The 25,416-nt window shown below is 34.4% G+C and overlaps 2 protein-coding genes across 4 annotated transcripts in view; one reads left to right on the top strand and one right to left on the bottom strand.

Moving 5' to 3' along the window:
• Positions 1-25,416, bottom strand: part of LOC129799738 (uncharacterized) — a 155,229-nt gene that overhangs the window by 34,060 nt on the left and 95,753 nt on the right. The window lies entirely within an intron of this gene.
• LOC129799744 (transcription factor kayak) overlaps positions 1-25,416 on the top strand; it is a 50,328-nt gene that overhangs the window by 7,058 nt on the left and 17,854 nt on the right. Inside the window, exon 3 of one of the 3 annotated variants that reach the window (XR_008751542.1) lies at positions 7,372-8,060. Coding sequence is in view for 2 of the 3 variants with exons in the window: in XM_055843925.1 (XP_055699900.1) it covers positions 12,634-12,723 (90 nt within the window). In the remaining variant the exon portion in view is untranslated. Of the gene's footprint in view, positions 1-7,371; positions 8,061-12,114; positions 12,724-21,718; positions 23,301-25,416 lie in introns of those variants that run through there. The other 2 variants (XM_055843925.1, XM_055843924.1) reach the window with 2 other exon arrangements.

Below are 25,416 nucleotides of genomic sequence, written 5' to 3'. Positions count from 1 at the left end.
CATGTGAGATCCGTGTGCCAAAAATCGTGTTGCATAGTGTTATGATAAATGTGCATTCAGAGTTTGAAATTTGTTTCATCCTTTGCAAAAGTATCAAATTTGGATAAATTTGATCCTTTTATTTTTACCAGGGAATCTCGTAATTCTCGTAATTTACTTGAAAAAATCGGAATGAGTCCTTTTTTTTTTTTTTTTTTTTGATCCCCCCCTTACCCTTGATATAGGTCTGAAGCCTATCGGCTTATTGTGACCAAGATCCCATTATAATCAAACACTTAACAATTATACAAATTACAAATGTTCTTAATAAAATCAATTATATTCTAACGTCGTTACAGTTTAGAAACGCCACAATCTTTTTCAAGAGTCCTGGAAGCTTGTGCTCCATACACAGCCCTAAAATGTCCCTAACACAAAGATTAGGGGATATACGGCTGCAGGAGTTCACTAGCTCATCTCTTCCAATTCTGAAGCGCGGACATTTAAAGAGGACGTGATCAATATCCTCATGTACATTACACACCTGACACAGCGGATTCTCTACAACATTGATACGATACAAATGTGCTTTAAGTCTATAGTGATTTGAAATTAGCCGGCCAATAGTTGTAATAACTCCTCTGGTTAAATCACCCAACCCTTTAAACCCAGGACCTCCTTTGCAATCAGGTAGGATAGAATGGCAGTACCTGCCCATTTCATCCTCCTGCCATGCAACCCGCCACTGAGTAAAACTCTCCCATTTTAATAGCGCAAACCAGTCCTCAGACCTTTCTAAATATCCTTCTTCACTGGGTATCTCTGCTCCTTGTTTAGCTGCTTGATCCGCCCGATCATTTCCATCCACTCCCACATGAGATGGAACCCATATAATGGTAACAGTTTTCCCTAATTCCTCCAAACACTTAGTCAATCGACATATTTCTCTTAAGGGATCCCCAACATCGCCCCTATTTTTGTAGTTTTTAATTGCCAGAATACTTGACATAGAGTCTGATAGGATATTAACCTTCCTGTGTGGAGTAGGGCATTCAATTGCTTTTGCGAGCGCCATTCTAATCGCGACTATTTCTGCTGTGAAATTGGATGAGTTGCGATTTAGGGTTAAGGACTCCAGCGATTTTGTTGTTTCATCCCATATTCCCGCTCCTACACCATTATTTGACTTGGATCCATCTGTGTAAATTACTCTTCCTGTCAGGACTTGCTCTTTTTGAAACATTTCAAGTAGAAACAGGTTTGCTACAGATATCCATGTATCCTTAGGGAAACCTCTTAGTTGTTCCCACATGGAAAGTGACACTGACATATTTATGTGCTCATAAGTGAGATTACCTCCATAATTGTTTTGCCCTGATTCCTGTGAATGCCACCCAAGTTCGTCCAATGCTAGAACTGATTCCGAGAGGGTATATTTAGCACCTGCTTGCTGTAGCTGCCTAATATCGCTCCACAGATCTGGCTGCCTAGTACTTGCCCTAATTAAAAATCTTTCCACGAGCATATTAAACCTTAGCTCCAGTGGACAAATGCCAGACAAAACTTCAACCGACATTGTGTGAGTTGACTTCATAAGTCCCATACATATTCGCAAACACCGCCATTGAATTCTGTAGAGCTTTATTAAGTGACTTTTTGCTGCGGTTCTAAAAACTATACATCCGTATTCTAATACAGATCTAATTGTTGTGATGTACATAACTCTTAGAACCGACGGATGCGCCCCCCAAGTCTGCCCCGAAATCGCCCTCATAAAATTAGTTCTTTTGCTGCATGATGCCACGATACTCCTTATCTGGGCTGCCCATAAACACTTGGAATCAAAGACAACTCCCAGATATTTGAAGGACCTTACATTTTGTACCGCAATGTTATCCCACTGCACACTGATATTAGGAGGATTATGCTTACGAGTGAACAGTTGAAACACGGATTTCTCAATCGACAGACTCAGTCCCTTAGACTCAAGAAAACTCTGGACAGACGCACATGCTTCAGACAAGGATTGCTCAATCGTATTTGGGTCAGAGTGAATGATACCAATTGCGATATCATCAGCATATTGAAGGATAAAACAGGATTCTGGAATGACTGTTTCTATTTCCCGTACATATAAATTATAACACAGGGGTGACAGTGCAGATCCTTGCGGTAGACCCTTAAACCCAGTACGTACAAGTGTGACCTTATTACGCCAATAGAACTTCAATTTCCTTTCACACAATAAGCGGCTGAGTAGTATGCCAATTTTTCTCGGAAGACCATTTTGAACCAAATCACTGCATAGAATATCGACCAGAACATTATCGTACGCAGACTTAACATCCAAGAATACGCATCCAAGCATTTTCTTTCTAGACCATGCTATTTGAATTTGCGAATGCAGTTTGACCAAACAGTTCTGGGTTCCCATCCCTCTTCTGACTCCCATTTGCGACATAGGAATATTTCGGTCGTTTGCCCATGAGTCAAGTCTAGAAAGAAGCATTTTTTCGAATACCTTCCGCACGATAGAAAGCAGACATATTGGTCTATAATGGTCACAGTGAGAGCCTTCTTTGCCTGGTTTCTTAATAGCGATAACTTTGGTTACCTGCCAAGAGATAGGTATTTTTGTCGAATCCAGGAACTCGTTGAAAATATCAAGCATCAGACTTATTCCTTCCTTAGGAATATTTTTAAGCAGACTCGCTTTAATGTTGTCCTCACCAGCAGCCTTATTTTTAATCTCCTTCAAGGCTGTCATAATTTCCTGAATTGAGAACCTGTCCCATCCCTGGTTCTGATACTCTCCTTCATCTTCATTATGGAACGCTTTATTTACAAAAGTAGGAGCTAGCTTATCCGCAAAGTTGTCTAAGAGCTCTCTATCCATGGTTGCACCCTGCCGTCTCTCTTCACCACGAAATGCTCTTGCAATATTCCATAATTCTCCCAAGGATGTTGAGCTTGAGAAGCCTTCGCACCTAGCTCTCCAATTATCAATTCTCTTCTTTCGAAAAGTTGTTTTAGCAAGGGCGTCTGCTCGTTTATACGTCAAAAAGTCTTGTCGTGTTCCTGAGCTCCTAAACAATCTGAATGCGCTTTTTCTTGCCTCCCACATATTAATACACTCGGAGTCAAACCAGGCTTTATCTCTTCCAGTAGTGCCTCTCGAATTTATTCTGCCTCTCCGTGAAGGTACAGTTTTCTGGGATGATACAGCTGCATTCCACAAAACCTGAACAAAATTGTCCAGTCTTTGAGAACTAGTAGCATTGCTCTCAGCAATATTCCTTGCTTCTCTTCTTACTATTTGTCGGTATTTGTCCCAGTCAGTTCGAGCATCTCTGATGTTCTGATTTACTATCCCATCGGTTCCGTGTTCCCCGCCCTGACTAGAATTTATATATGTGGCAATTATGGGGATATGATCACTCCCGAGAGGATCCTCACGCATATCCCAGTTCCACATCAAAGCACCTCTTGCGGTCACTAAAGTGACATCAATTGCACTACTTGACACTGGCGGACAAGCTACACGTGTTGGTCTTCCGTCATTGAGAACTACAAGGTTACTAGATTCAATCCAACACTGCAAGGTATTCCCGGAATGAGTCCTATTTTAACCCAATTTTACTTCGTATGAAATGGTTTGCATAACTAATAAACTTTTTGAAAGTTTTACGAAGAGTAAAAATTTGCTTTTTTTTGTTTTTAAGTAAAAAAGACCAGAATTTCCATTAAAACTTTCTGTGTAAGTTTTCTAGCAAGGTTTCTGGTTCTATTGAAAGTTACCATTAATCCAATTTCACAATGATTTTTATGACCTTAAATTAATTTTAATGTCAAGAACATTTCCCCAAAAGATCTTTAAAACATTTCCATATAAGTTTTCATTAAGGAAAAAAATCTTATGTATATAAAAATCTCATTTAAACCCAATCTTGATAAATTTGGCGGATTTTGTAAACTCAAAGATTTCTAAAGACATCAAAAATATTTTCTTGAAGAATATATACTGAGAAATTGATAGAAGAATATAGACTTTTGAATCTCAAGTTTTCTTCAGTTTTTTTTTTTAAATCCACCGAAAAAATCAATGCTAAACCCGCTAAACCGATATTGATTTTATTTGGGACTTATAGGAAAAGCCTTTAAAAGATTCTTAAAAAGTTCTTCTGAGTGAGACAAAATTGAACTTTTTTTTAGAAAAGTAGATTGAAAACTTTCTCTGAGTTCTCCCAAAATCCATTTTAAAATATTTAACAATAAATTTTCTGCAATGTTTTTTTTGCGATTTTCCAGAAAATGTTGAATACCTTTTTGATATTCTTGATTTATTTCATGAAGAATTATTTCAATTGTTACCATCTAGAAATTTAGAACTTGCTCTAAATGGGATTATTTTAAATAAAACTTATTCTTTACTTTTAATTAAAACCATTAAAATCTATTTCAGCCACATTCTGATTCAGGGTATTCATTCTACTATAGCCTATTTCTTAAAATCGTAGAAAAAACTAATTACTTTGAATGATTTTACCTTAATTCTAAACTTTCTTTACCATATTTCTCTTTTCGTCTAACCCTGGTGTTTGGTATTACACTTGTACCACTTGCACATTAATATTTTAATTTGATCCAATATTAATTGAGGATAATCGTATGATTGACATCATGGATTATTTTATCTGGTTTTATCAGGTGAATTAAGTTTGATCTCTAACTTTTGAATGATGATAACGAAAATTACGAAATAAAGAGTAGTAAAAATTTTCATAATGTTCTGACTTGAGACAGTTTTTTTTTTAACTTCAAGAGCTTGACAAAAATTTATTAGTATTATGTTTTAATTAAATTGCCTGGTATTGTATTATAGTAGACATTTTTTTTAACAGAGCACAGAATATTTATTTGTTAGTAAATACTACTTGATGCACACCTAATTGCATTAGATGCATCAAGAGCACAAAATACCCTTACAGTTACACTTCAGACATAAAACATAAAACACATAAGACCTATTCAAGGAACTTTTAAGGAACTTTAAGTAACCATTTAAGGATGGACCTTATGGAAAAAAATACAATAGTTATAAATTAATTTATATGATAGATAGGTGTGCAATAAGGCTTCGACCTCAAATTATCGTTTATTTATTTCACTGCACAGAAAAAATATTTTGTAAATTTTTTTGTAAATTTCTATTGAGGACTTACGAAATGCTCGTGAATTGTATAACCGATCAAAATTTTGTAAACGTTCGAAATTTTTCACAAATATTGACGAGCATTTTTTTCTTTTACAAACATTTGTTCGTAAATCTTTGTAAACACACAAAAAATGTTCACAAAATTTTGTCATTTATTCGTAAAATTTTACAGACAAAAATATACGAACTATTTTTGTAAAAGCATAAAAAAAACTCGTCAAATGATTATCCTACGAAGAATGCGTGTGAAAATAATACAAACTTTTACGAACTTGTTTGTGAGTTATATAATTTACCAGCATACCATAAGTCACCAATAGGAATTCACAAAATTTACGAACAATTTTACGAAATATTTTTTTCTGTGTGTGAACTTAATTTTATGATTATAAATTACAAAAAAAATTTCTAGTTTTTGAAAAATAAAGAGAATTTCTTTACTCGACCCCTTCGATATAGACGTTCCTCTACTTGACTGCCTGAAGTTCTTCAATTCAACCACTCATTTTTTTTTACTTTAAAAAGCCCACGAAACTATAAAATCACGGTTGAACTTTGGATGACTATATATTTCACGAAGAACGATCCCATAAAATAGGGAAACTATATTCACCTTAATGAACTATTGCAAAATTAAAACATAAAGTGAGTAAATCTTCACCTACTATTGGGCTGGTTGAATTGAGGGACATGATATTTCAAATGCACCTTCAAAGACATAAAAATTAATTTTAATTAGTCATGGAATTAAAATGGTTACTTCAATTCGCGATACAGACTCAAAATTTTATTTCTGAATTTTCATGGAAAAGATCAAGAATTTAAGAAAGTAGTCAGAATTTTCTGGAAAATCGTAAAAAAAAACATTGCACAAAATCTAATGTTAAAAGAGTTATCTAATGTTACGGAAGTTTTCAGTCTACTACACGTTTGTAAAAAAAACTTCAATTTTGTCTTAGAAGAACTTTTTAAGAATTTCTTAAAAGCTTATCTGCCCAAAATAATCAATATCGGTTTAGCATTAGGGTAAGTGAGCCAAATTTCGGCATAGTTGCATGCAAGTGTCAAAGTCTCAAGTTTGAAATGTAATATTTTTAATACAAATTGAATTTATTTGTTACTTTTTTGTAAGGAGTGTTCCTTGAAACCTTGTAGACAGTCTATCGTCTTTATTTTCTCTAAATTCATTCTTAATGCATTCTTAAAATGATTAAAAATGTTGACATAACATTGGTGTCCTATTTCGGCCACTTTCATTTTCATAGGTCCTTGCCCTTCCGGAATTCTTCGAGTGTCTTTTCCAGATCATCTTGTTTGTCTAATCGACATTTTTTGTTATGTTTTGCATTGTATTATTTCTAGAGTACGCAAAAACTAAAAATTCACTACAATTCGAGGAACAAAAAATGTGGCCGAAATTGCAAGCTGGCCGGAATTTGGCACACTTACCCTATCTATATAGTTTTTTATTAATAACAATAATAAATATTTCTTACGTGTGTGTTCTTCCGATTTCAGAATTTCTCACAGTATGTTTTATTTTTTCCTTTCTTTCTTGAAAATGTGATATGATTTTCCTAGAAAATTTAATTTAGTACACTTGTTGCTTGTTTTGTTAATCATTAGAAGTTTTATTACACTGCATTTAATCCAATAATAAGTGTAATTCTATTATGTGTTATCAGCTAAATACATTCCAGTTTAAAGTCAAGTTAAATTTCCTGTATTGTTTAGGAGAAATCAAAGTGAGATTGCTCGATATCAATGAGTCATAGTACTGAGATTTTTTTTTTGGCCTGAAAGGGGGTAGATTAATTAAAATAATTTCTCTTCCACGAATGGAAATAAGAACTCCCAATAAAATATCACATGGTTTTTTTTTATGAGAGTTTGAGTGGGAATAATAATATTGTTAAGTGAGCGGAAATAGCAAAAAATCTCTCGTGACGATAATATGGTCAGTATATGGCAGATTGCTCTCCTCTGAATTGATTTTAATTTCTTCTTGCGAAATATTCAAATTTTCCTCAATTAATGTGTTTGTCTCTTTGATTCTACAAAAAAGAAAAAAACAATGTTTCTGATGGGGTGCGGATTTCTGAGAAAAAATTAAGCAAGATTTATATTGACTAAATTACATTTTGTTAAATAAAAATTTATTGTTGTGTATCTTGCAGATATTTTCTCTATCATTGGTTGTTTTGGCTGTCGCCAACCGTGAGATTGCGGGATTATTTTGTGGAGAAATTCATGAAGATGCCACAATTTGAGAAGAGGTGCCAATTCGTAGAAAAGCCAGGCGAAACCAGCAGCAATTGAGTAAAGATTTGTAGTGAAGATAAAAAGTCGAAGAATCAACAAAATCCGACTGATTCATCAGTGGAATTTAATTCACTTCCGGAGCAGTACTCTAGCCGCCACTTGATGTTGTGCCCATGTTTTTCTGTCTCTCTCCGTCAGGTTCGAAGCACGTGCTGGCCGGAGAGAGATGATGATAGTCACGAGAGTCGTTTAATTTTTTTTTTTGTCTTCACGCCTTGTAAACGACATGTCGCAAAAGGTGGCCTCTTTTTCCTAGAATTCAAGCAGAAAAACCAAAAAAAAAATCCAGACTGAAAACGACACACTGGGAAATGCAGATTGAGTGGAAAATAAAGCCCTGGCAATCGCTTGGGGATTACTAGTTGGGATAACGGCGTTGTGATAACATCCATCAAGTCCGCAAGTGAGATTAATTCTTTTTTGGCGCGAAGAAATTGACACGTGGTTGAATGACTCTACCACGCACTGCGTTTCTTGTTTGTTGAGAAAGAAGTCATGAGACAGGAAGTCTCAGCCCTGAGGGAGAAAAGCAACCCAATTTCAGGTGAGTCCCAACACTTGTTCCCTGCCTTCGTCTACGAGGACAGTGAGTCATTTTTTTTTAATATTTCAAAAAGCACGCACACCCCGAACTATATTGCTAATTGCACCTTGTAATTCCGGTGTTTGTTATTTAGAGAGGAAAGTGTGAGAGTAATTTAGAAAAAAAAATATGCTCGTCTTGTGCGATAACAGGGCTGATTCATGCGCTAATTTTACTGCAATGGAGGTCCCCTCCTTCAACGCCCCCGGAAAATAGAGCTCAAATGAATGTCCAAAGGTAGATTGAAAGTGGCGCCAAAGTGGAAGATTCTCCCTGATAAGATTTTTACACTCGGGCAAAGATGTTTAGGAACATGTTGAAATTTCCTTTATTTCGCAATTTAAAAAATAAATCGCAGAATAAGGATAAGAAAAGTTGCGTATCAACACCGTGCAGCACGAATCTTCCAGTGTGCAGAACGAATGGTCTCTACAAAATGAAATGTTTTTTTTTTTTAATTACGTTTTGCGAATCATTTTGTGTAAAATATATTGCATTTGTTCATATTAACTGCAAAATTAATTTTCTAGTCAACTTTTAGTTTAACTTCATATCATTTATTAAATTCCCATAAACTTCACTCTAAAACGATATCTTTTACCTGATTAAACAATGTTAATGCGAACTGCACAATATATGGTTGCAATTATACCAATTTTTACAATGAAATATTAGAGTTCCAATTGGCATATACAAAAATGTTACAAGCGTCCGCCACCGTCTCACAGTGTTGATGATCATCCTCCACAGCCAAACGGCGGAAATGCTTCTTAGCAGTCTGTATACAGTAGAATCCCGCTATAGGCCATTGCTCTATAGTCCACAATTTATCGACCGTTGGTTTCAAAACACTGATTTTAAGTTAGGTTATGTTTTTTAGTACGCGACATGTAATGTTGTCATAATTATTTTAATGACAAACTTTATTGGGTAGTTGTGATAATTGTGATCCATGACGAAGAGAGCGGTGACAAGTACCACAATCGCAAAGAAGAAAGTGGAAGTCGTCGAGCAGTTTCAATACTAAAAAGTCGTTGATGATTTTAAAAAATGACATGGACTATAGTGTGTGTGACCCAAGTGTAAAATCTGGAACCAAATATGGCCTATAGCGAGGCTCTACTGTAGCCTTTTGTTGTATTAAACGATGTTTTGTCTACGGATTGATAAGCGGTACTCACTGGAATTTATGGGAAGGGGGAAAACTACCAAATAAGACACATGGGGAAATATAGGGGAAAGCGGGGTTCTTTTAAATCGGGGCAGCATTAAAATATATTTTTTCTCTTTTTTTTTAATGAAATTTTTTGCCTTATCATCATTTTGAATTTAGCTTCAGATCTGCTTTATTGGTTAACTTATGAGGGCAGTCCCAGATGTCCCTGACTTCGGACATAGATGGCGCTTGTAGGTTTTGTGACCATAGTGACTTTTTTCCAAAGTACCAACATAAAAAAGATTAATGCCCAACGCACAATAACTTTTGTTTGTAAACATGTTTTCAAAATTTCCTATGAGAGAGAGCGAGATGACTAGATCTCTGTTTCTTTCACTCTCATTAAAATGTCAAAAACATATTTACAATACAAAAGTTATTGTGCGTTCAGCATAAATTTCAAGTTTGGCGGCAACGCTCTGCTCAGTTTTTTTTACTGCTGTTGAAAGTGGATGTTCAGAAAAAAATTTTGAACATGGAAAAAATGGGCCATCGTTACGTGATCCAGTACCTGTTTCTGAAAGGTCTTAAGCGTCTTAAGACACCCAATATTAAAGCCGACCTGGATTCTACTTTAGGGAAGTCTGCTCCTTCGATTTCCACTGTAAAATTTTGGGTAGCAGAGTGTAAACATGGTCGAAAGAGCTTGAATGATGGTCAACGCACTAGTCGCCCTAAAGAGGCGTCCTCACCGGAAAATGTGACGAAACTCCAAATAATTATATTGAGTGATCGTCGATTGAAAGTGCGTGACCTTGCTGACATGTCAGGCCTTTTAAAAAGTGTCGTACATCGCATATTGACAGAAAATCTGAATATGAAAAAGATTTGTGTAAGATGGGTTTTTGTTCACTCCGGAGCAAAAACAGTGTCGTGTGGAAGTCTCAAACTGACAGTTCGAACTGCTTCCCCACGGCCCCTACTCTCCAAATTTGGTCCCCTCGGACTATTTCCTGTTCCCAAACATGAAAAGATGGCTGGGTGGACAAAGATTTTCTAACAATACTGAGGTCGAGCTTGCAGTTGACGCCTATTTCGACGACCTGGACGGAGCCTACTGTAAAATATGTAAGACTAATCGGTTCCGCGGCTAAAGTTCCTGCCGTTATTATGAAAATCCCATAGACTGATTCGGTACACAATGTGCCTTGTCCCTAGGGTTAGCCCTCTAAGTAGAAGGTGAAGGGTATGCATCTTTAAGAAAGCCTATTAATGAACACGCCTTCCGATGAGCATAAGACTTTAGGCAGAGAGCTAATGTGCCTTCCGATGGTGCGCTCTTACAAAGAATCACTCGATCATGAGCTACGAGTACATCAACATACCCTTAAAAAGAGTAATCTTGTTGGGCCACCACCACAGTTGTGATTGTCTGTCCGCCTTCGAAATCCTCTGTTAATTTGATCTCACAGATGGGTATTGAGGCTATCCAGCATCGCTGAGAAAAGTATGTCGACCTACAAGGAGACTATGTTGAAAAATAAAAAAAGTAGAGTTCAAAATATTTTTTTGTTTTCCCTCCGAGACCAGGGACTTCTGGAACTGCCCTCGTAATTATGGTCAAAACAATGATTTGACTAAATTCCCATAATTTTATCATTTTATTCTCGTCTTGAGACAAGAGACGGATTAGTCAGAGACTGATTGGAAGGTAATCTGATCAATACTTCAATTATAATTGCGTTAAGCCGTGTCTTGGCTTAAGTCGTGAGTATGCCTAGTCTAGGGTATAAGCAAATAAAGCTAATTTCGGTTAATAGCCGTAACTGTGTGGACGCTATTCGGCGGGATTTTCAGGCTGCACCTTTGAGAAATTAAAGCTCAGCTGTCTTTTTTCTTTTTTTGCTTCTTTTTTCTTTCTTTTTTTTCTTATTGTTGTAATTTTTTTTATTTTTTCAAAAGTAAGAAGGATGACCGCGGTGTGTGCGAGTGGTGCGAGTCAATTTCCTTCGGCCACTAAAGAGCTCTCGGGTGCGAGTGAGAGTTTAAAAATTTGCCCCTGCATTTTATTAAAAAAAAAAAGGAAATTTTGGTATTTAAAAATTGAAGTTGTATCAGCTTTGAAAAGCCTTATTGATTTTTAAATTTTAGATTACTACCATAAAATTGATGAATGTGTCCCAAAAATATTTCTGTTCACTGTAAAAACAAAAATGTTTCATTAATTTTCCCCTTTTGAATTTCAAAATAATTTTCACGTCAGAACATGAGTATATGAATTAAATATTTCTTTATTCTGCAAAATTATTGCGTCAAGTTACGATTTTATTAATAAATATAATTCATTTTGCTTTCTGTTTCATTTCTCCAACAAAAGCAAACAGAAAGCATATTTTTTTCTAAAGTGTTTCTGCACCTAAACAAATTTTTCTCAGTGTATGTCATTATAAATGATCATAATTTTTTGGCGGTAAATTTTTTTCCCGCGCTCCATCGCGACGGGGATTTTTTCTCTGGACAAACTTCCATCTATGGGTTTCCTCTCTATAGCCAGCAGAAGCTACTGTTTGCTCACCTGTGCAATTCTCCGCCACAAATCGCGAAATATAATATCTCTGCCACTATAAGTCTCTCTATTAACGAACGATGACTTCACTCTTTTTACCGCGAAAAAAACATGACGTCATGCAACATTTTCTCCATTTGCGCTGTTCTGTGTGTGTGTGTGTGTGTGTGTTCGACACGTTTTCACCGTGTGATGTGTGAGGAAGAGAGATAGAGATATGGATTATATGAAAGAACTTGCAAAAATAAAAATGAATGGGAGTATCACGATAATTTTCGTGAATGTAAAATAACTTAGGAAAGACTTTAAAGATGAGAAGTATTCCATGAAGGAAAAAAATCGCGTGAAAATTAAAAAATACGCAAGGTGTGGAAGAAAGAGATGGAAAACTTCGTGAAGTTGCGCGCGTGTGCGGCAGTCGATGAGTCATCGGGAAGGTTGTTTGTGCAACTTCGAATCATTTCTTTGTGTACAATTGTGGCGTCCGAGTGTCAAAGTGAATTTTTTCCTCCTAAAAAGTGCTAATTTTCACGAGATTCCCGTGAAATTTCTACTAAATTTGTACGCACGAAGATTCCCCAGCAAACTCAGTAGTGATTGAGATTGAAAAAATAGCTGAAAAGCTGTAGGGTGTGGTTGTTTTGTGATTTTTCTGTGTCGAGTGTGTGTTTTGGCAGGAGAGGCCATTACTTCTGTCTCTGATAAGAGAAAAATTTGCTGGGCAAATTGCGTATATTTTCAACCATTAATTTTCCACACATCAAAGTGAGGAAAAGCTTTACCTGGGAGCCGCGAAAAGTAAGGTGAAGAATATGAAATTGGAACCGTGTGATGCTGATATCTCTGGGAGCAGCGACAACAGTCAAAATTCATCCGACATAGTTGTACGACAAGATATTTCGGTGAGTTTCATCAGATTTCTGTTCCCCCTTCTTATTTCTTATGCTCCACAAAGAATTCATGACTCTGCACTTTTCCCTGGTCAGCATACGAGTGGGTTGACAACAATTCTTTTCCATGCATAAAATATCTTAAGAACTCCTCCACAGTCTTCTTGAAATTTTTCCCTGAAAACCGGAAAGCCAATTGTTGTCTCACAAGAGAAATCTTCCACACTTGGAGCACCGTCACGGTTCATTCATCAATTTGATGTGGCAGGTGATGGAGGTGCAAAAACAAACGCCCCAATTGGCGCCACAATAAACGCAATTTGACCTTTCAACCCTGACTCAACCTTGCCGCACGGCGGAATAGGGGAAGGGTGGGCTTCGCAGGAAATCAATGGGAATGAGCTTCGGAGGGGGGCGACATTGGGGAAAATTCTGGAAAATATCCAGTCTTGACCTTCTCAATTTGTGAGATTTCTGATGTTCCCTGGTTTTTCACAACATAGCACGTGATTCTGGCCAAATATGGGAATTTTTCGAGCATAAAAATCACGATACTTCTATTTTATACAAAACTCAAGAGGCGTATGATTAGGGTGAATGAGGGACTTTTCTGTAAATAAAAAAAAAAACATCCTAAAGGAATAGTTCATTTTCAATCACATAATAATTATCTCTATCAAGATATTAAAGCGCACGTCTGGCAGCCGTCTGCCATTTCAGGAAGATGTTTGGGACAAAAAACTTTGGGGTCGAATTTTCCTCATTTACCATTATTCCCAGCGAGCACAGTTAGCTAAAACAGGCAGAGTTTTCAACATACTTTTGCTGAGCCGATCACCAAAAATATGCTGATCATCGGTCAGCAGTTCTCGAACAAAAAGTGCTAACCAAATATATGGAAATAGCACTGCCCCGCGACTGTCACAGTTTAAGGTTGGCAAACTTCAGCAGAAACAGCTGAATAGAAATCGGTTAGCATTTAGTGCTCGATGGGTTACCACGTTCGTTCTTCAAGTTTTTTTTAAACGTTCCTTAATTTAGGAATAAGAGGAAAAAAAGAAAAATAAACAATATGACAGTAGTTTAACGTTTTGTAAGTTTTCCAAACCGCTCTCTGTGAGTATTATCGATTTTCCAATATAAATAAGTTACGTGTAGGGTATGAGCTCATAATTTTGGACAATTTCTAAATTTGGACACTTTGAGGGTAAAATTGAACACTAAAAATAAACTGATTAAAATTATGGATTTTTATTCCAATAATTGAAGAATAATGAATTTTATCTAAATATTTGTTCTTTTTAGAAGATTTTAAGACTAAATACGTTAAATTTTGAATATTATTTGAGTGAAAATTGCTTTGTTGAAAATTCAGTATCAGCAATTGCTTACGAGAAATATGACAGAACTTAGTGTTTACTTCAGTCTTATTTAGCCGTAGTGAAGTATTACTAATTTCTCTGCGATATTTTGAGTGATATTATTATTGAATATTGTGTTGATTTATGTAAATGGTGATGGAAATGAGATTTGCTTTGTGAATTACGTTTTTCGTGTGAAAAATAGGCAATTTTCTCAGAGATTCACCAGTGAGGTGATGTTCCTTATTTAAGACAGGTGTTTTTTTTCCTCAAAATTTCGTGAAAAATTAGCTTTTGTGATGACTAGGTTTGTATAAATGCCTAGAGAAACAAGGGAGCATCATATCTATGAACGAGATGTAGTGAGAAAAGCCTTGAAAGGCTCCTGGAAAGGCCAGGGAATGAGCGAATTCGCGAGTACTTGGAGTACCGAAGTCAACTCACTTTAATGAATGATATGGAAAGTTTCCGGGCTTCTTCTGATATTCTACGTTTCCCTTACATAAACAGGAAGAGGACTTGGTAAGATAGGTTCTTGAAATGGAGAACAATGAGCATCCTATTGAGGCGGATTAGCTGTCCAAATATACAGCCAACTTGTCCAAATTAACAAACAAGTTGTTCAAAATTTGAGTCAAATTCATCTCTACATATCAATTCATTTTTAAATGTATTAAGACTAATTTTGGTAAAATCAAAGACAATAAACCCATGCCAAGTTTCTAAACAACACTTCTGAAAAGAGAGTAACGAAAAAACCAGTTAGTATTGAAAATATCGGACTTCGGACTTGGAACATCGATGCTTATAAGCAGACTGTCCAAAATTATGAGTCTTTACCCTATAATACTTTTATATTAAGCAAGCTTCGAATGATTCTGCAGCTTTTCTTCTATCTTCTAACTATTTAGCTAGAATGTTACACGAATTTCAGACTGGAGATGTGGCCTGATTCCAACAATCTCTAATTCTAAAATTACGATCAATTTAATAATTTTACAAAATCTACTGGAATATTTTTCATAGTTCTAAGTGAAAGATTTGCTCAAAAATCTTATTAGACGAAATTAGAAAATTTATGTCGTAAGCCCATACTTTAGATCTGAAGATCGTGTTACAGATGCCCTACGCGTTCCAATTCCGACATCTCGTGCTTATATTTCAATGGCCTTGAACCATTCCTGCTGTCCTTTTTTTAGATCAATGTTTAACAGTTCTGCATGACGTACATATTTATGAACCGATTAAGATATGTTTCAATTTATTTAAAGTGTCTTTAGAATACCGAATAATTCCGAAACAAGTCCACCCATTTATGAACTGCTATTAACTCTTTCGCGTCCATAGGGTCATATATGACCCGGGGAAAAAAATTTCTTTTTGGCTATTTACATTAATTGAAATCTAACTGGAGTCTTGAGAAAATGAGCCAAGAATCTTACATCCTTCTATTATGATGTCGTGCACGAACAGATAGATTTCAATTAATGTAAATACCCAAAAAAAACTTTTTTCCCCGAGTCATGACATTACCCTATGGACGCGAAATGAGTTAAACCCATTAAACCCATAATTGATTTTCGCTAATTTTGTTTTAATTTAGAGTCTTGAAAGTTAAATACGTCGAGAAGATTTTATAATAAAATTGAACTTAAGAAATTCAGACATAAATTTATTTAACTTTCAATCTCAATAAAGCGTGATAACTGTGATTAAATTCATTTTGATAAAAATGACTTGAACTTTGAAAATTTACTAATTTATAAATTTTATTTATAAATTTATAAATTTTCAAAGTTCAAGTAATTTTTATCAAGATGAATTTGAACTTTGAATCTTATAGCCTATAATTTTTCAGACACTAGGGAAAGTGTTCTCCTTTCGAACGTTCATGCCTTCGAATAATGTGAATTTCTTTTGTTTTTCGTAAGAGATTTACACTAAATTATCACAAAATTATTAACAATTGATGATAAGCCAACTAATATTTATTAGAAATATGTTAGTCTCTTAAGAAAACTAAAAGAAAATTCACATTATTCGAAGGCATGAACGTTCGAAGGGTGAGTACTTTCCCCTATAATGTGGTTTAAAATTGTTTTTAAATTAAAGAAAAAAGAAAAAAAGTATTCACTAATGATATTAAATTCTAAAATTTTCAATTAATAAACTATTTTTTTTAATTAATTTATACCAAAAACAAGGATCAGAGTTCATATTGAATTGCTTATGAGTAACCCCTTTTGCACTCTTCTGCCTCAGTTACTGTTGTTGTTGTATGTTAATGCTACTGGAGTGTCTTGAGGTCTCCGCATTTAATTCACTCCATTAAAATCAGGGCCAGCATGTTTTGGTTCAGTAGTTTTTTCTTCCAAAGCAAGCAGCACGTCTGATGAATTCAATAAATATAAAATAAATGATTGCTATCGATGTGAATTTATTGGGAAATGTAATTCATACCACCATGCTTCGTGTTAATTTTTTATTTATTTTTTTCCTTTAACATAGAAAATTTTTCAAAGCATGTGAAGTTAGGTTAAATCTCGAAAGGGAATAAAAATATGGGTATTAAGGGGGAGGGGGCTTTAGCTCAAGGGAAATCCAATATCTCCCTTTTCTACTGGGCATGACCTTTGGCATTCCAATTGGACTTTTCCTCTGCAGATGAAGAGTGAGAGAGAAAAGGACTTTCTCAACAATCTATGCGCTCTCAATAAACCCCACCCTCATGGCTTTTATAAAAGTATGTTTTCTGGGAAATTCATAAAGGCTTTTTGAGAAATTATTTGTTTTAGTATTGATTGAAATACAGTTTTTGGGGGTTTCCCAGCCACAAAAGCTCTTTCATAATTGACGAATGGTAGCTGTTTTTGAGATTGCATAAAAAGATTGAAGTGGAGGAATATTGTTATTATACAACAAGTGATAATAGCAGCTTTTTAAGTGACTTTCTTTTGTTTTTTAAAAATTTTTAAATATATTTGAATAATAATAAGTTTAAATATCTAACTTCAGGATCGTTAATAAAATTAATAACTCTGTCTTGTAAAAAAAAATAGCAAAACAAAACAATATGTTATTGAATTTTATCGCACTCATTTCCTAATGCAGAAGCACAAGAACCAAATTAAATTCAAAACCTTGAATTTGCAGAATATTCTCAGAAATTTTTAATTTTATGGATGAAAACCCCATAAAAAATAAATTTATGCTTTTTATAACCAGTAGAGAACTCTTCCCTGTATGGATTTTATAATACAACCAAGTGCAGCTGCAATAAAAGTCAAAATGAAAAATCTATAAATAAGAGGAACTAAATTGTGACCTCTGAATGAGGAAAGAATTGCAATTTTTTTTTTATCTTAAGATCCACCAATATCCTATAGATAGTGATATTCTCAGGGGGTAAATTGAGTGTTTTGCTGAAGCGCAAATGAAGCACTTTGAGTGCCAGTTAGAAGTGGAATTTGCTTTATCTCGGATCTAATTAAAGAAACAAGATAAAGTTCTCTTATTTTTCTCTATTAACTTACATGTCACATTAAATACACTTTTATGATGTCTCTATGCCATGTGAGATCTGCTGATTGATGTAGAACACACTAGGTTGTTTTTTTTTCTCTTTAACTCTATTCAGCTTTTTTTTACGTTTTTTTTTTATCATCTTACTGCCGACAATGGAGACAAATACAAAATACTTGAGAACGAGATTCCAAAAATTCTTCTCTGCCTTTTGCAATTTAATGTCATCGACTTTGATTGACTGCCTTCAATTATCAATTGAAATCTCAAGAGTATTATATACGCGATACTCACTTTTATTGCTCGGATGCTAAAGAGAGATAGGAGGGAACACTGTACAAATTTATAAATTAATTTGACAATCTGCAATTTTGCTGTCCTTATGGTCTTTGTGCGTCTATTTCAGAGAGTTAAATGCCAAACGGTTAATGATATCGACTTAACGTTTTTGTGTTAGGCCGAATGATAGATCGTCAGTAAGATCTTTGCTTTTTAACATCTCAGTTTTTTCTTGAAAAAAAAATCTCGATAACAATTTATTGTTAGAATTATTTGTTTTTGTGGATATCCTGCTATATTTAAGGCAAACACTTAACCTATGATCATATCAGTAAAATTCTCCAATTAGAAATTATTATTATACCCCTTTCTGTGGATTTTGTAATAATCTACAGATCGGCTTTTCAATCGGTTATTAACTGGTTCACACTCAAAAAACAATACCGGACAATTCACAATTTGATTCAGGCAATCGTTTTTTTTTTTATTGGAGATTTATCATTTTTCTTGCAAATCACAAGTGACGTCAATTGAAGCAATAAATTAACGATTTGGTCACCTTTCAAGACATCAATTTCTTCAATTACGCCCCAATTGCCAAATGAAATGATGGTAGTTGATTGTGGATTTAGTAGTGTTTATTGATTCCTGTTCGCTTTTGATAAGACGATTGACGCCATTGACTAAGATGTAGATTTCAATCGTACACAAACTTTTGTGAAATTCATTGATAAAATGGTAAGAGTACTTTCAGTAGAGTGTTGCTTAGTCGGAATTAATTGGTAAAAGCAACTTAAAGATATACTTAAAATCTTTAGTAGGGGAAGGTTTTCAGACTTTGTAAACACACTTTGACTTCGAACACTTCTTATTTTTCCCATATTCCTTTAATGAATCTAATCTCTTTTCGCGAAATTTGTGACTTAAGACTATTTATTAAAATATATTGCCATAGATAGGTGATATCGATTAAAGGAATATGGGAAAAATATAAAATGTTCGAAGCAACAGTGTGTGCAAAGCCTGAAAGCCTTCCTCTATGCCGGTTTTAGACGTAAATGTCAATATAACTTTAAAAGGTCACTTATAAAATAGATAATAGTTTAAAAAATAGTTATCTAAAATTACAGAACATTTTCATAACAAACCTCTTATGAATTCCTTTATAAATTCTCAGAACAAACCGGATTCGGAAAGCCTATAAAATCCGCCAAGAGTGCGATCTAATTCCTCCAATTGCAAAATAAAAGAAGTTTGTGATTGTTGTTCAATTTCAATCAACGACTTAAGTCGAGAGACGACTAATGCTCTAGACATACTTACGACTTAAGCCGAGAGACGACTTAGTGGAAAATGATGGAAATGAATTTTAACCATTATTTCTAATATAATTACGCTAAGCCGTCTCTCGGCTAATCCACATGTCTGTCAAGGCCCTAAGCTCATTCAGGGAAATCAATTCCGTACACACTACAACTGCATGAAATTAGTATTTGACCTTTTAAATAACCCCACAAAGAAGTTGCGACGATCATGACCCCTTATTATTCTAATTATAGATGTATCCTAAAAGTCATATCACAATATTGGCCACGCCCCTTTAAGTGTTTATTATAGTTCAAACTGAAACAATTTTTGTGATTTATCAGAAATATGCATATGAAACATTTCTATAATAGATTTTAGCTTCTTTTATATTTCTTACGACAGAACAATGAATAAAAAAAATTGTGGGTTTTGGATGAGAAAACACAATACAAGTGGGTGTGGTGGCACAGAATTCCTTTTACTTAGGACTTCCTTTCAATTTCCCTTTTTCTAACATTCTTTGCAAATTCACAGGAAAATTAAGTTATAGAGCATTATTGTTAAGTATTCCTTACTTTCAAGCAATACAAAAATTATATGACTAATTTTATGATGTATTATGGCTGTGTTGTAAAACTCCCTACTGTAAGAAAGACACAGTAAGTCTTAAATGTAGGGCCTATAGTCCTTCGTGGTCTTCTTTTATGTTTATCAATCTGAAACAATGAGAAACTCTTAAAATTTCAATTTAGATTCTGTTACAAATTAACCCGATTGTAGCCTCATAGGAGAGGGCTTTGAAGCCTAGAATGACTGAAGTTTCATATCATTCGATTTTTTTTGTATGTTCTTTAATGAATTTGACTCAAATGTAACAGATTCTAACATAATTCTATCCTAATATAAAACACATTTAACGATTTAAGTTCAATATTTGGTTTCAAAATTAAATTTTTATTTACAAATTCTGAGATATTGTAAATAAATTGAAATTTTCTGTAAATGTTTTGAAGAACTTCCGAATCAGCTTTGATATCAATTTGTCTTGAAGGAGTTTGACATTTTCCGTTCAGCTCCATTATTGTAGAGTTTGTTATGCCCTAGACAGACTTATGACCAGCGCACAATAACTTTTGTTTTTAAACATGTTTTCAAAATTTCCCATGAGAATGAGCGAGATGTCTAGATTTAGATCTCACTCACCCTCATTGAAATGTCAAAAACAAGTTTACTAAACAAAAGTTATTGTGCGTTGGGCATTACGGTTTAAGCCGAAAGATGGGTAAGCGGGAATCTGTCGGGAATGTAAACTGATCATTATTTTGATTATTATTATGTTAAGCTATTTCTCAGCATAAGTCGTAGGTCTGTCCGGAACATCATATTTTCGCTTTAAATGCTTAAAGAAATTTGACACTTTTAAATTGAAAATCTTTGTCTTAAAATACGAATCTGCTAATCAAAACCGTAATGTTTCCACCAAGCTAATATCACGAATTCAGGAATTAAAATGGGAACGTGTAAAAAACTAATTTACATTTGGACATCTTCATCCTCAAGAATCTGATTTTTATCGATTGATTATAGTAAAAAAAAAAAGTTTTTCCATCAGGGTAAGGGCTTTGACAGACCTGAGGATTAGTCGAGAGACGGCTTAGCGTAATTATATTCGACATAATGGTCAAACTTCATTTCCATAATTTTCCACTAAGTCATCTCTCGGCTTAAGTTGTAAGTGTATCTAGGGCATAACCATTTGGGTACCCAAAGCCCAATAAAAATGCGAAAGTGTTAAAGGATGAATTAAAATATTTAAAGCAGATTTTTACTCAGAATTGAGGAGAGTTATGAGGAATCTTCAAAAGTAATTTGTCAAATTTCTATTCTTTAAAATTATTTTATTAATACATTTAAAATTGAATAAAAAATAGGTGTTGCTTTGTGTGTTAGTTATATCGGGCACCAAGTTTCTCGAAATCCTACTGTGCCAAAGTTCGAATTTATGGAATTTTGAGTAACAAAAGTTGTGTTCTTTATTGCAATTTGGTATCTGAAATTTGGCTCAGTTCCAGTATGTAAATATTCATTCTACTTCCTAAAATTTTACTAATTTCAAAAATATTTTATTTTTGAATTATTGCTTTCATAAATAAAAATATAACACACATCTGGACAAATTCGTTGCACTTTGTGGAATTTAATCAATTCGTTTCATACCCTATTCTTCAATCAAATTTATCTCACGTACATGTTGTCTACTTGTTAATCCCTAATGACCTTCACAGCAGGTATTTCAGACAATATTCTCTATAGTTAAAGTTTCTATGTCTTCTCACAATAACACCATATAGAATCTTCTGGAAAATTTGTACTAAACAGAACTTTTTGGAAATTCATTCTTTATCAATAATAGTAATAATATCTGCGCAGTTGATAAAGCTGTATAAGGTGGCTTGTATGTGAGGTTTTGTGTTGTATATTACAAAATTATGATGGTTGTTTGTTGATGATGTATTTGTTGCCCCACCTGAGGGGAATTGGTGGGGATTGTAGTGGTCGCGATTCACGGTAAAACTCGCGCGATTCACGAGAAATTTGATGACGTCATGGGGCCAGTGGAGAAGAAAATTCCACATGTTCTGCAATTTATGCTCGTTGGCCGAATGTAACGATGAAGAAGTGGCGTGGATGACGGAATTCCCAAGAATCCTATGTACTTTCTCGGAAGACCCGTTGTATTTCTCAGAAGATTGATGAAATTTCCCAGTCTTTTCAAAATTGGGTTTGGGGGTGAAGAATTCTTTTTTTTTTCCTTGTTAGGCATTTATGAAATGAGGAATGATGTGAATTTGTGAGATATTTAACATTGAAAAAATTGTGTGACATTTTCTGTTGATTGGAGTTTATTGCAAAAAATGAAATATTTTATAGTTGCGGAAGGAAGAACTTTTCTACGGGAAGGAATTTGTGCATACACTGTTAGCAAATGGTAACGTGTGTAAAAAATTACACTATCACACTACAATAGGACACTTTAGTGATATATTTCTCGGATGTGATTACACGAGATATTGCTGGTATGCTTTTATTTTTGCAAGAGATGGAACGAGAGGGAGTTATAGAGTTGAATGGTGGTGAAACAGAGATCAATAGTGGCTATTTGCTCCAACATTGCGATTACACACACAATTTGTGAGCTTAGCGACGACGTATAAAACCAAAGAAATGATGACGCATTCCCTCAGTCAAACACAGAACATCGCAGTGTAAAGTTGGTGGAATTTTAGTTGATAGAGAAGAGAGCTTATTTGAGGCATTTTCAAGAGTAGCAGTTTTTTTTCTATTTCTCAAGTTTTTGAAATATTTTTCAAGTGGACTTTTTTTTGTGGAAATTTATCATACAAAGTGGATTAAAGCATCAAGGATAAACCACACGCTACAGTGCGTTTTTGGCCATAGAGAGAGAGAGGGGGCTCAAGAAAAAAATCTTGCATTTTCTTTGGGTTTTTCTAGTGCCGAATAAAATTGTCTTGAGAAAGTTCTCAGACAATGCAAGAGTGTAATTAATTGAATTTTTATTATTGCAAATTGTGAAATTAAAAGCAGAATTTACATTACCAAAGTTATTGAGAAGAAAAAAAGATTAATAAGACATTGGGGGAAGAAAGACAGTGTTTTTGGTTAATAAAGGGAAAAACTTGTGTGTGAGTTACATAATTTTCTTGGAGACACTAATCGAATTCAATTGAATTTAGTGTGTGCAATTGACTTTTTGACCTCGTATCTAATACATTATTCACTGGGAGTGTAAAATAACAAAACAAAAAACGAAAAGAAGAAGTTATTGTGACCAGAGACAACTTTGTGCACCCCAATTAGCAATTAAATTTAACTCTATTAAATTGAGTTTGTGAAGAGAAATTGCTATATAGAATTCCGAAGGAGGAGGAGAAGAACTCTTTTTAAAAGGAACTGTTTTTATCTAGAGAAATTTTTGCTGCAGTGTGTGAAGATAAGAACAGCTAATAAATGACGCTCGACAGTAATATTTTCAACGACGTCTTCCTCTATAGTCCATTTAATAACACAAATGCCCCATTGACCCCAGTTTCAAAGATGGTGAGTGTGTATATGATGTTTATACAAAATTTCATATTATAAAATCAATTTCTAATTGAGTAATGCTTGCACATACAAAAAAAAAGGACTTTATAAGAACAATCACGATGATTTCACTCCATATGAGTCGCTTTTTTCTCCTATTCATGCGTCGCTGCTGCGATAAGAGAATTTTCAGTGGAAAAACGTTATTTCTGGACTTTGTGATAAGACACTTGTCTCCAATTTACCCCCACACTTTGCCATTTTGCGCGAAAATCAGCGAAATAACAAATGTGAAATGAGAATGTATTTTAATGTCCCTTTTTTGTCGTGTAAACCCATGGATGGTGATAAAGAACAACAAAAAGTCCGCATGTTATCTCTTAATTATTTTATGTATATACAAGTCTTTCTTTCGACACTTATTTTGGACATCTTATGGCACAAAATGTTTGTACCAACTTAATAGTCTCTCAAGAATACTTAATATGTTTAACAAGAGATATAAAAAAATAATAAATAAAAACATAAAAATCTATCTAAAACCCTGAAGTACATCTCAAGTCACTATAAATTAGTGTAGTAATAAGTTATGGCAAAGTATCTGAACTTTACAAAATACTCGAACTCGTGACTACTATACTCGTAAAAGTATAGTTTTTTGTTGAACAAAGTTGTTTAGCGGTCCAACTTGTAAGGTGAAGCCTTATATGTTTACGAGTTCGAACTTTCTGCATTATTTCCATTACTCTACTCTTGGTCTATTCTCCGGTTCACAATCAGTTTGAACCGATTTATAGATCGTCTGAAAGTTTGAGGAAAATCACTTATCGGTTGGAACTAATTTAGACTTTTCAGGAATTCCAAGGCCTTTACAATAAAGAAAATTTTACTCCAATCGGTTAAGAAATAAGCTTTCTACAGTCTTTTTTACCTTCGACCTTGAAAAGTCGCATTAGGAATGGTTTAAGATCATTTTTATATAGGGTAAGTGAGCCAAATTTCGGCATAGTTGCATGCAAGCGTCAAAGTCTCAAGTTTGAAATGTAATATTTTAAATTCAAATTGATTCTTTTTTATTCTTTCTTCCTAAAGAGTGTTGCTTGGAACCTTGTAAAGAGTTTACCGTCTTTATTTACTCTAAAATCATTCTTAATACATTTTAAAATGAATAAAAATATAGACATAGCTTTGGTGACCTATTTCGGCCACTTTCATTCTCATAGTTCCTTGCCCTTCGGGAATTCTTCCGATGCCTTTTTCACGTCATCTCGTTTGTCGAAGCTACATTTTTTGTTATTCTTTTGCATTGTATAATCTCTAGAGTATGTAAAAACTAAAAATTCGTGTAAATTCGAGGAACAAAAAAGGTGGCCGAAATTGCAAGCTGGCCGGAATTTGGCACACTTGCCCTAGATGAAACTAAAGATAGAAAGGATTTGTAAATCACAGAATATTGAATTCAGCAATGACAGGCTCCAAACAACAAACTTTCACGTTTTTGCGATATCCCAAAATAACAGGTGCGGAATGATTACCTTTCGATACTATCGATTCGATAGTATCGGTAAATCTATATCTGCTAGATTAAGCAAATATCGACTTTTAACGCATTGTTGGACCATTTATTGTAATATTTAAAAAAATGTGACCTTAGAAAAATATCCCAGTTAGTTACAAAAGGGGCAGCTATCGTTTAAAGTTTCCAGAATCGATAGTCGATACGATACCATAGAAAAGAAGTTATTATGTCACCTCAGTTTTGGATAAACAAGGAGACGGATGGGGAAAATTAAGTGAATGTTGATAATTCTTTAGTAGAGGGTCCCCTAAAGATCCCAAACTACTATCTCTAACTGTTTGGCTTCTAGCTCTAGTAACAGTCAAAAAAATAGATAAATAAAATTGGGGAACGTCATTTTCAAATGTTGGATTTGCAAAGAAATGTTAAAAATTTGAAAAATTTAAGTCCTTGGGGAATGGAAATTTGAAGGAAGGTCCAAAAAACATAGGTTTTATACAGTGTTCTCTCAATGGTGTACGAGCAATAAGATGTTAATGTAATTTTTACGAGTTCTCAACAAGCCCAGAAAACACTCAAAAGAGGGTGAGGTAAATCATTAATTTTGCCACA

The sequence above is a fragment of the Phlebotomus papatasi genome, chromosome 1 (assembly GCF_024763615.1).
Source record: "Phlebotomus papatasi isolate M1 chromosome 1, Ppap_2.1, whole genome shotgun sequence".
In the NCBI taxonomy this organism is placed as follows: domain Eukaryota; kingdom Metazoa; phylum Arthropoda; class Insecta; order Diptera; family Psychodidae; genus Phlebotomus; species Phlebotomus papatasi.
This window is presented reverse-complemented; position numbering and strand designations above follow the sequence as displayed.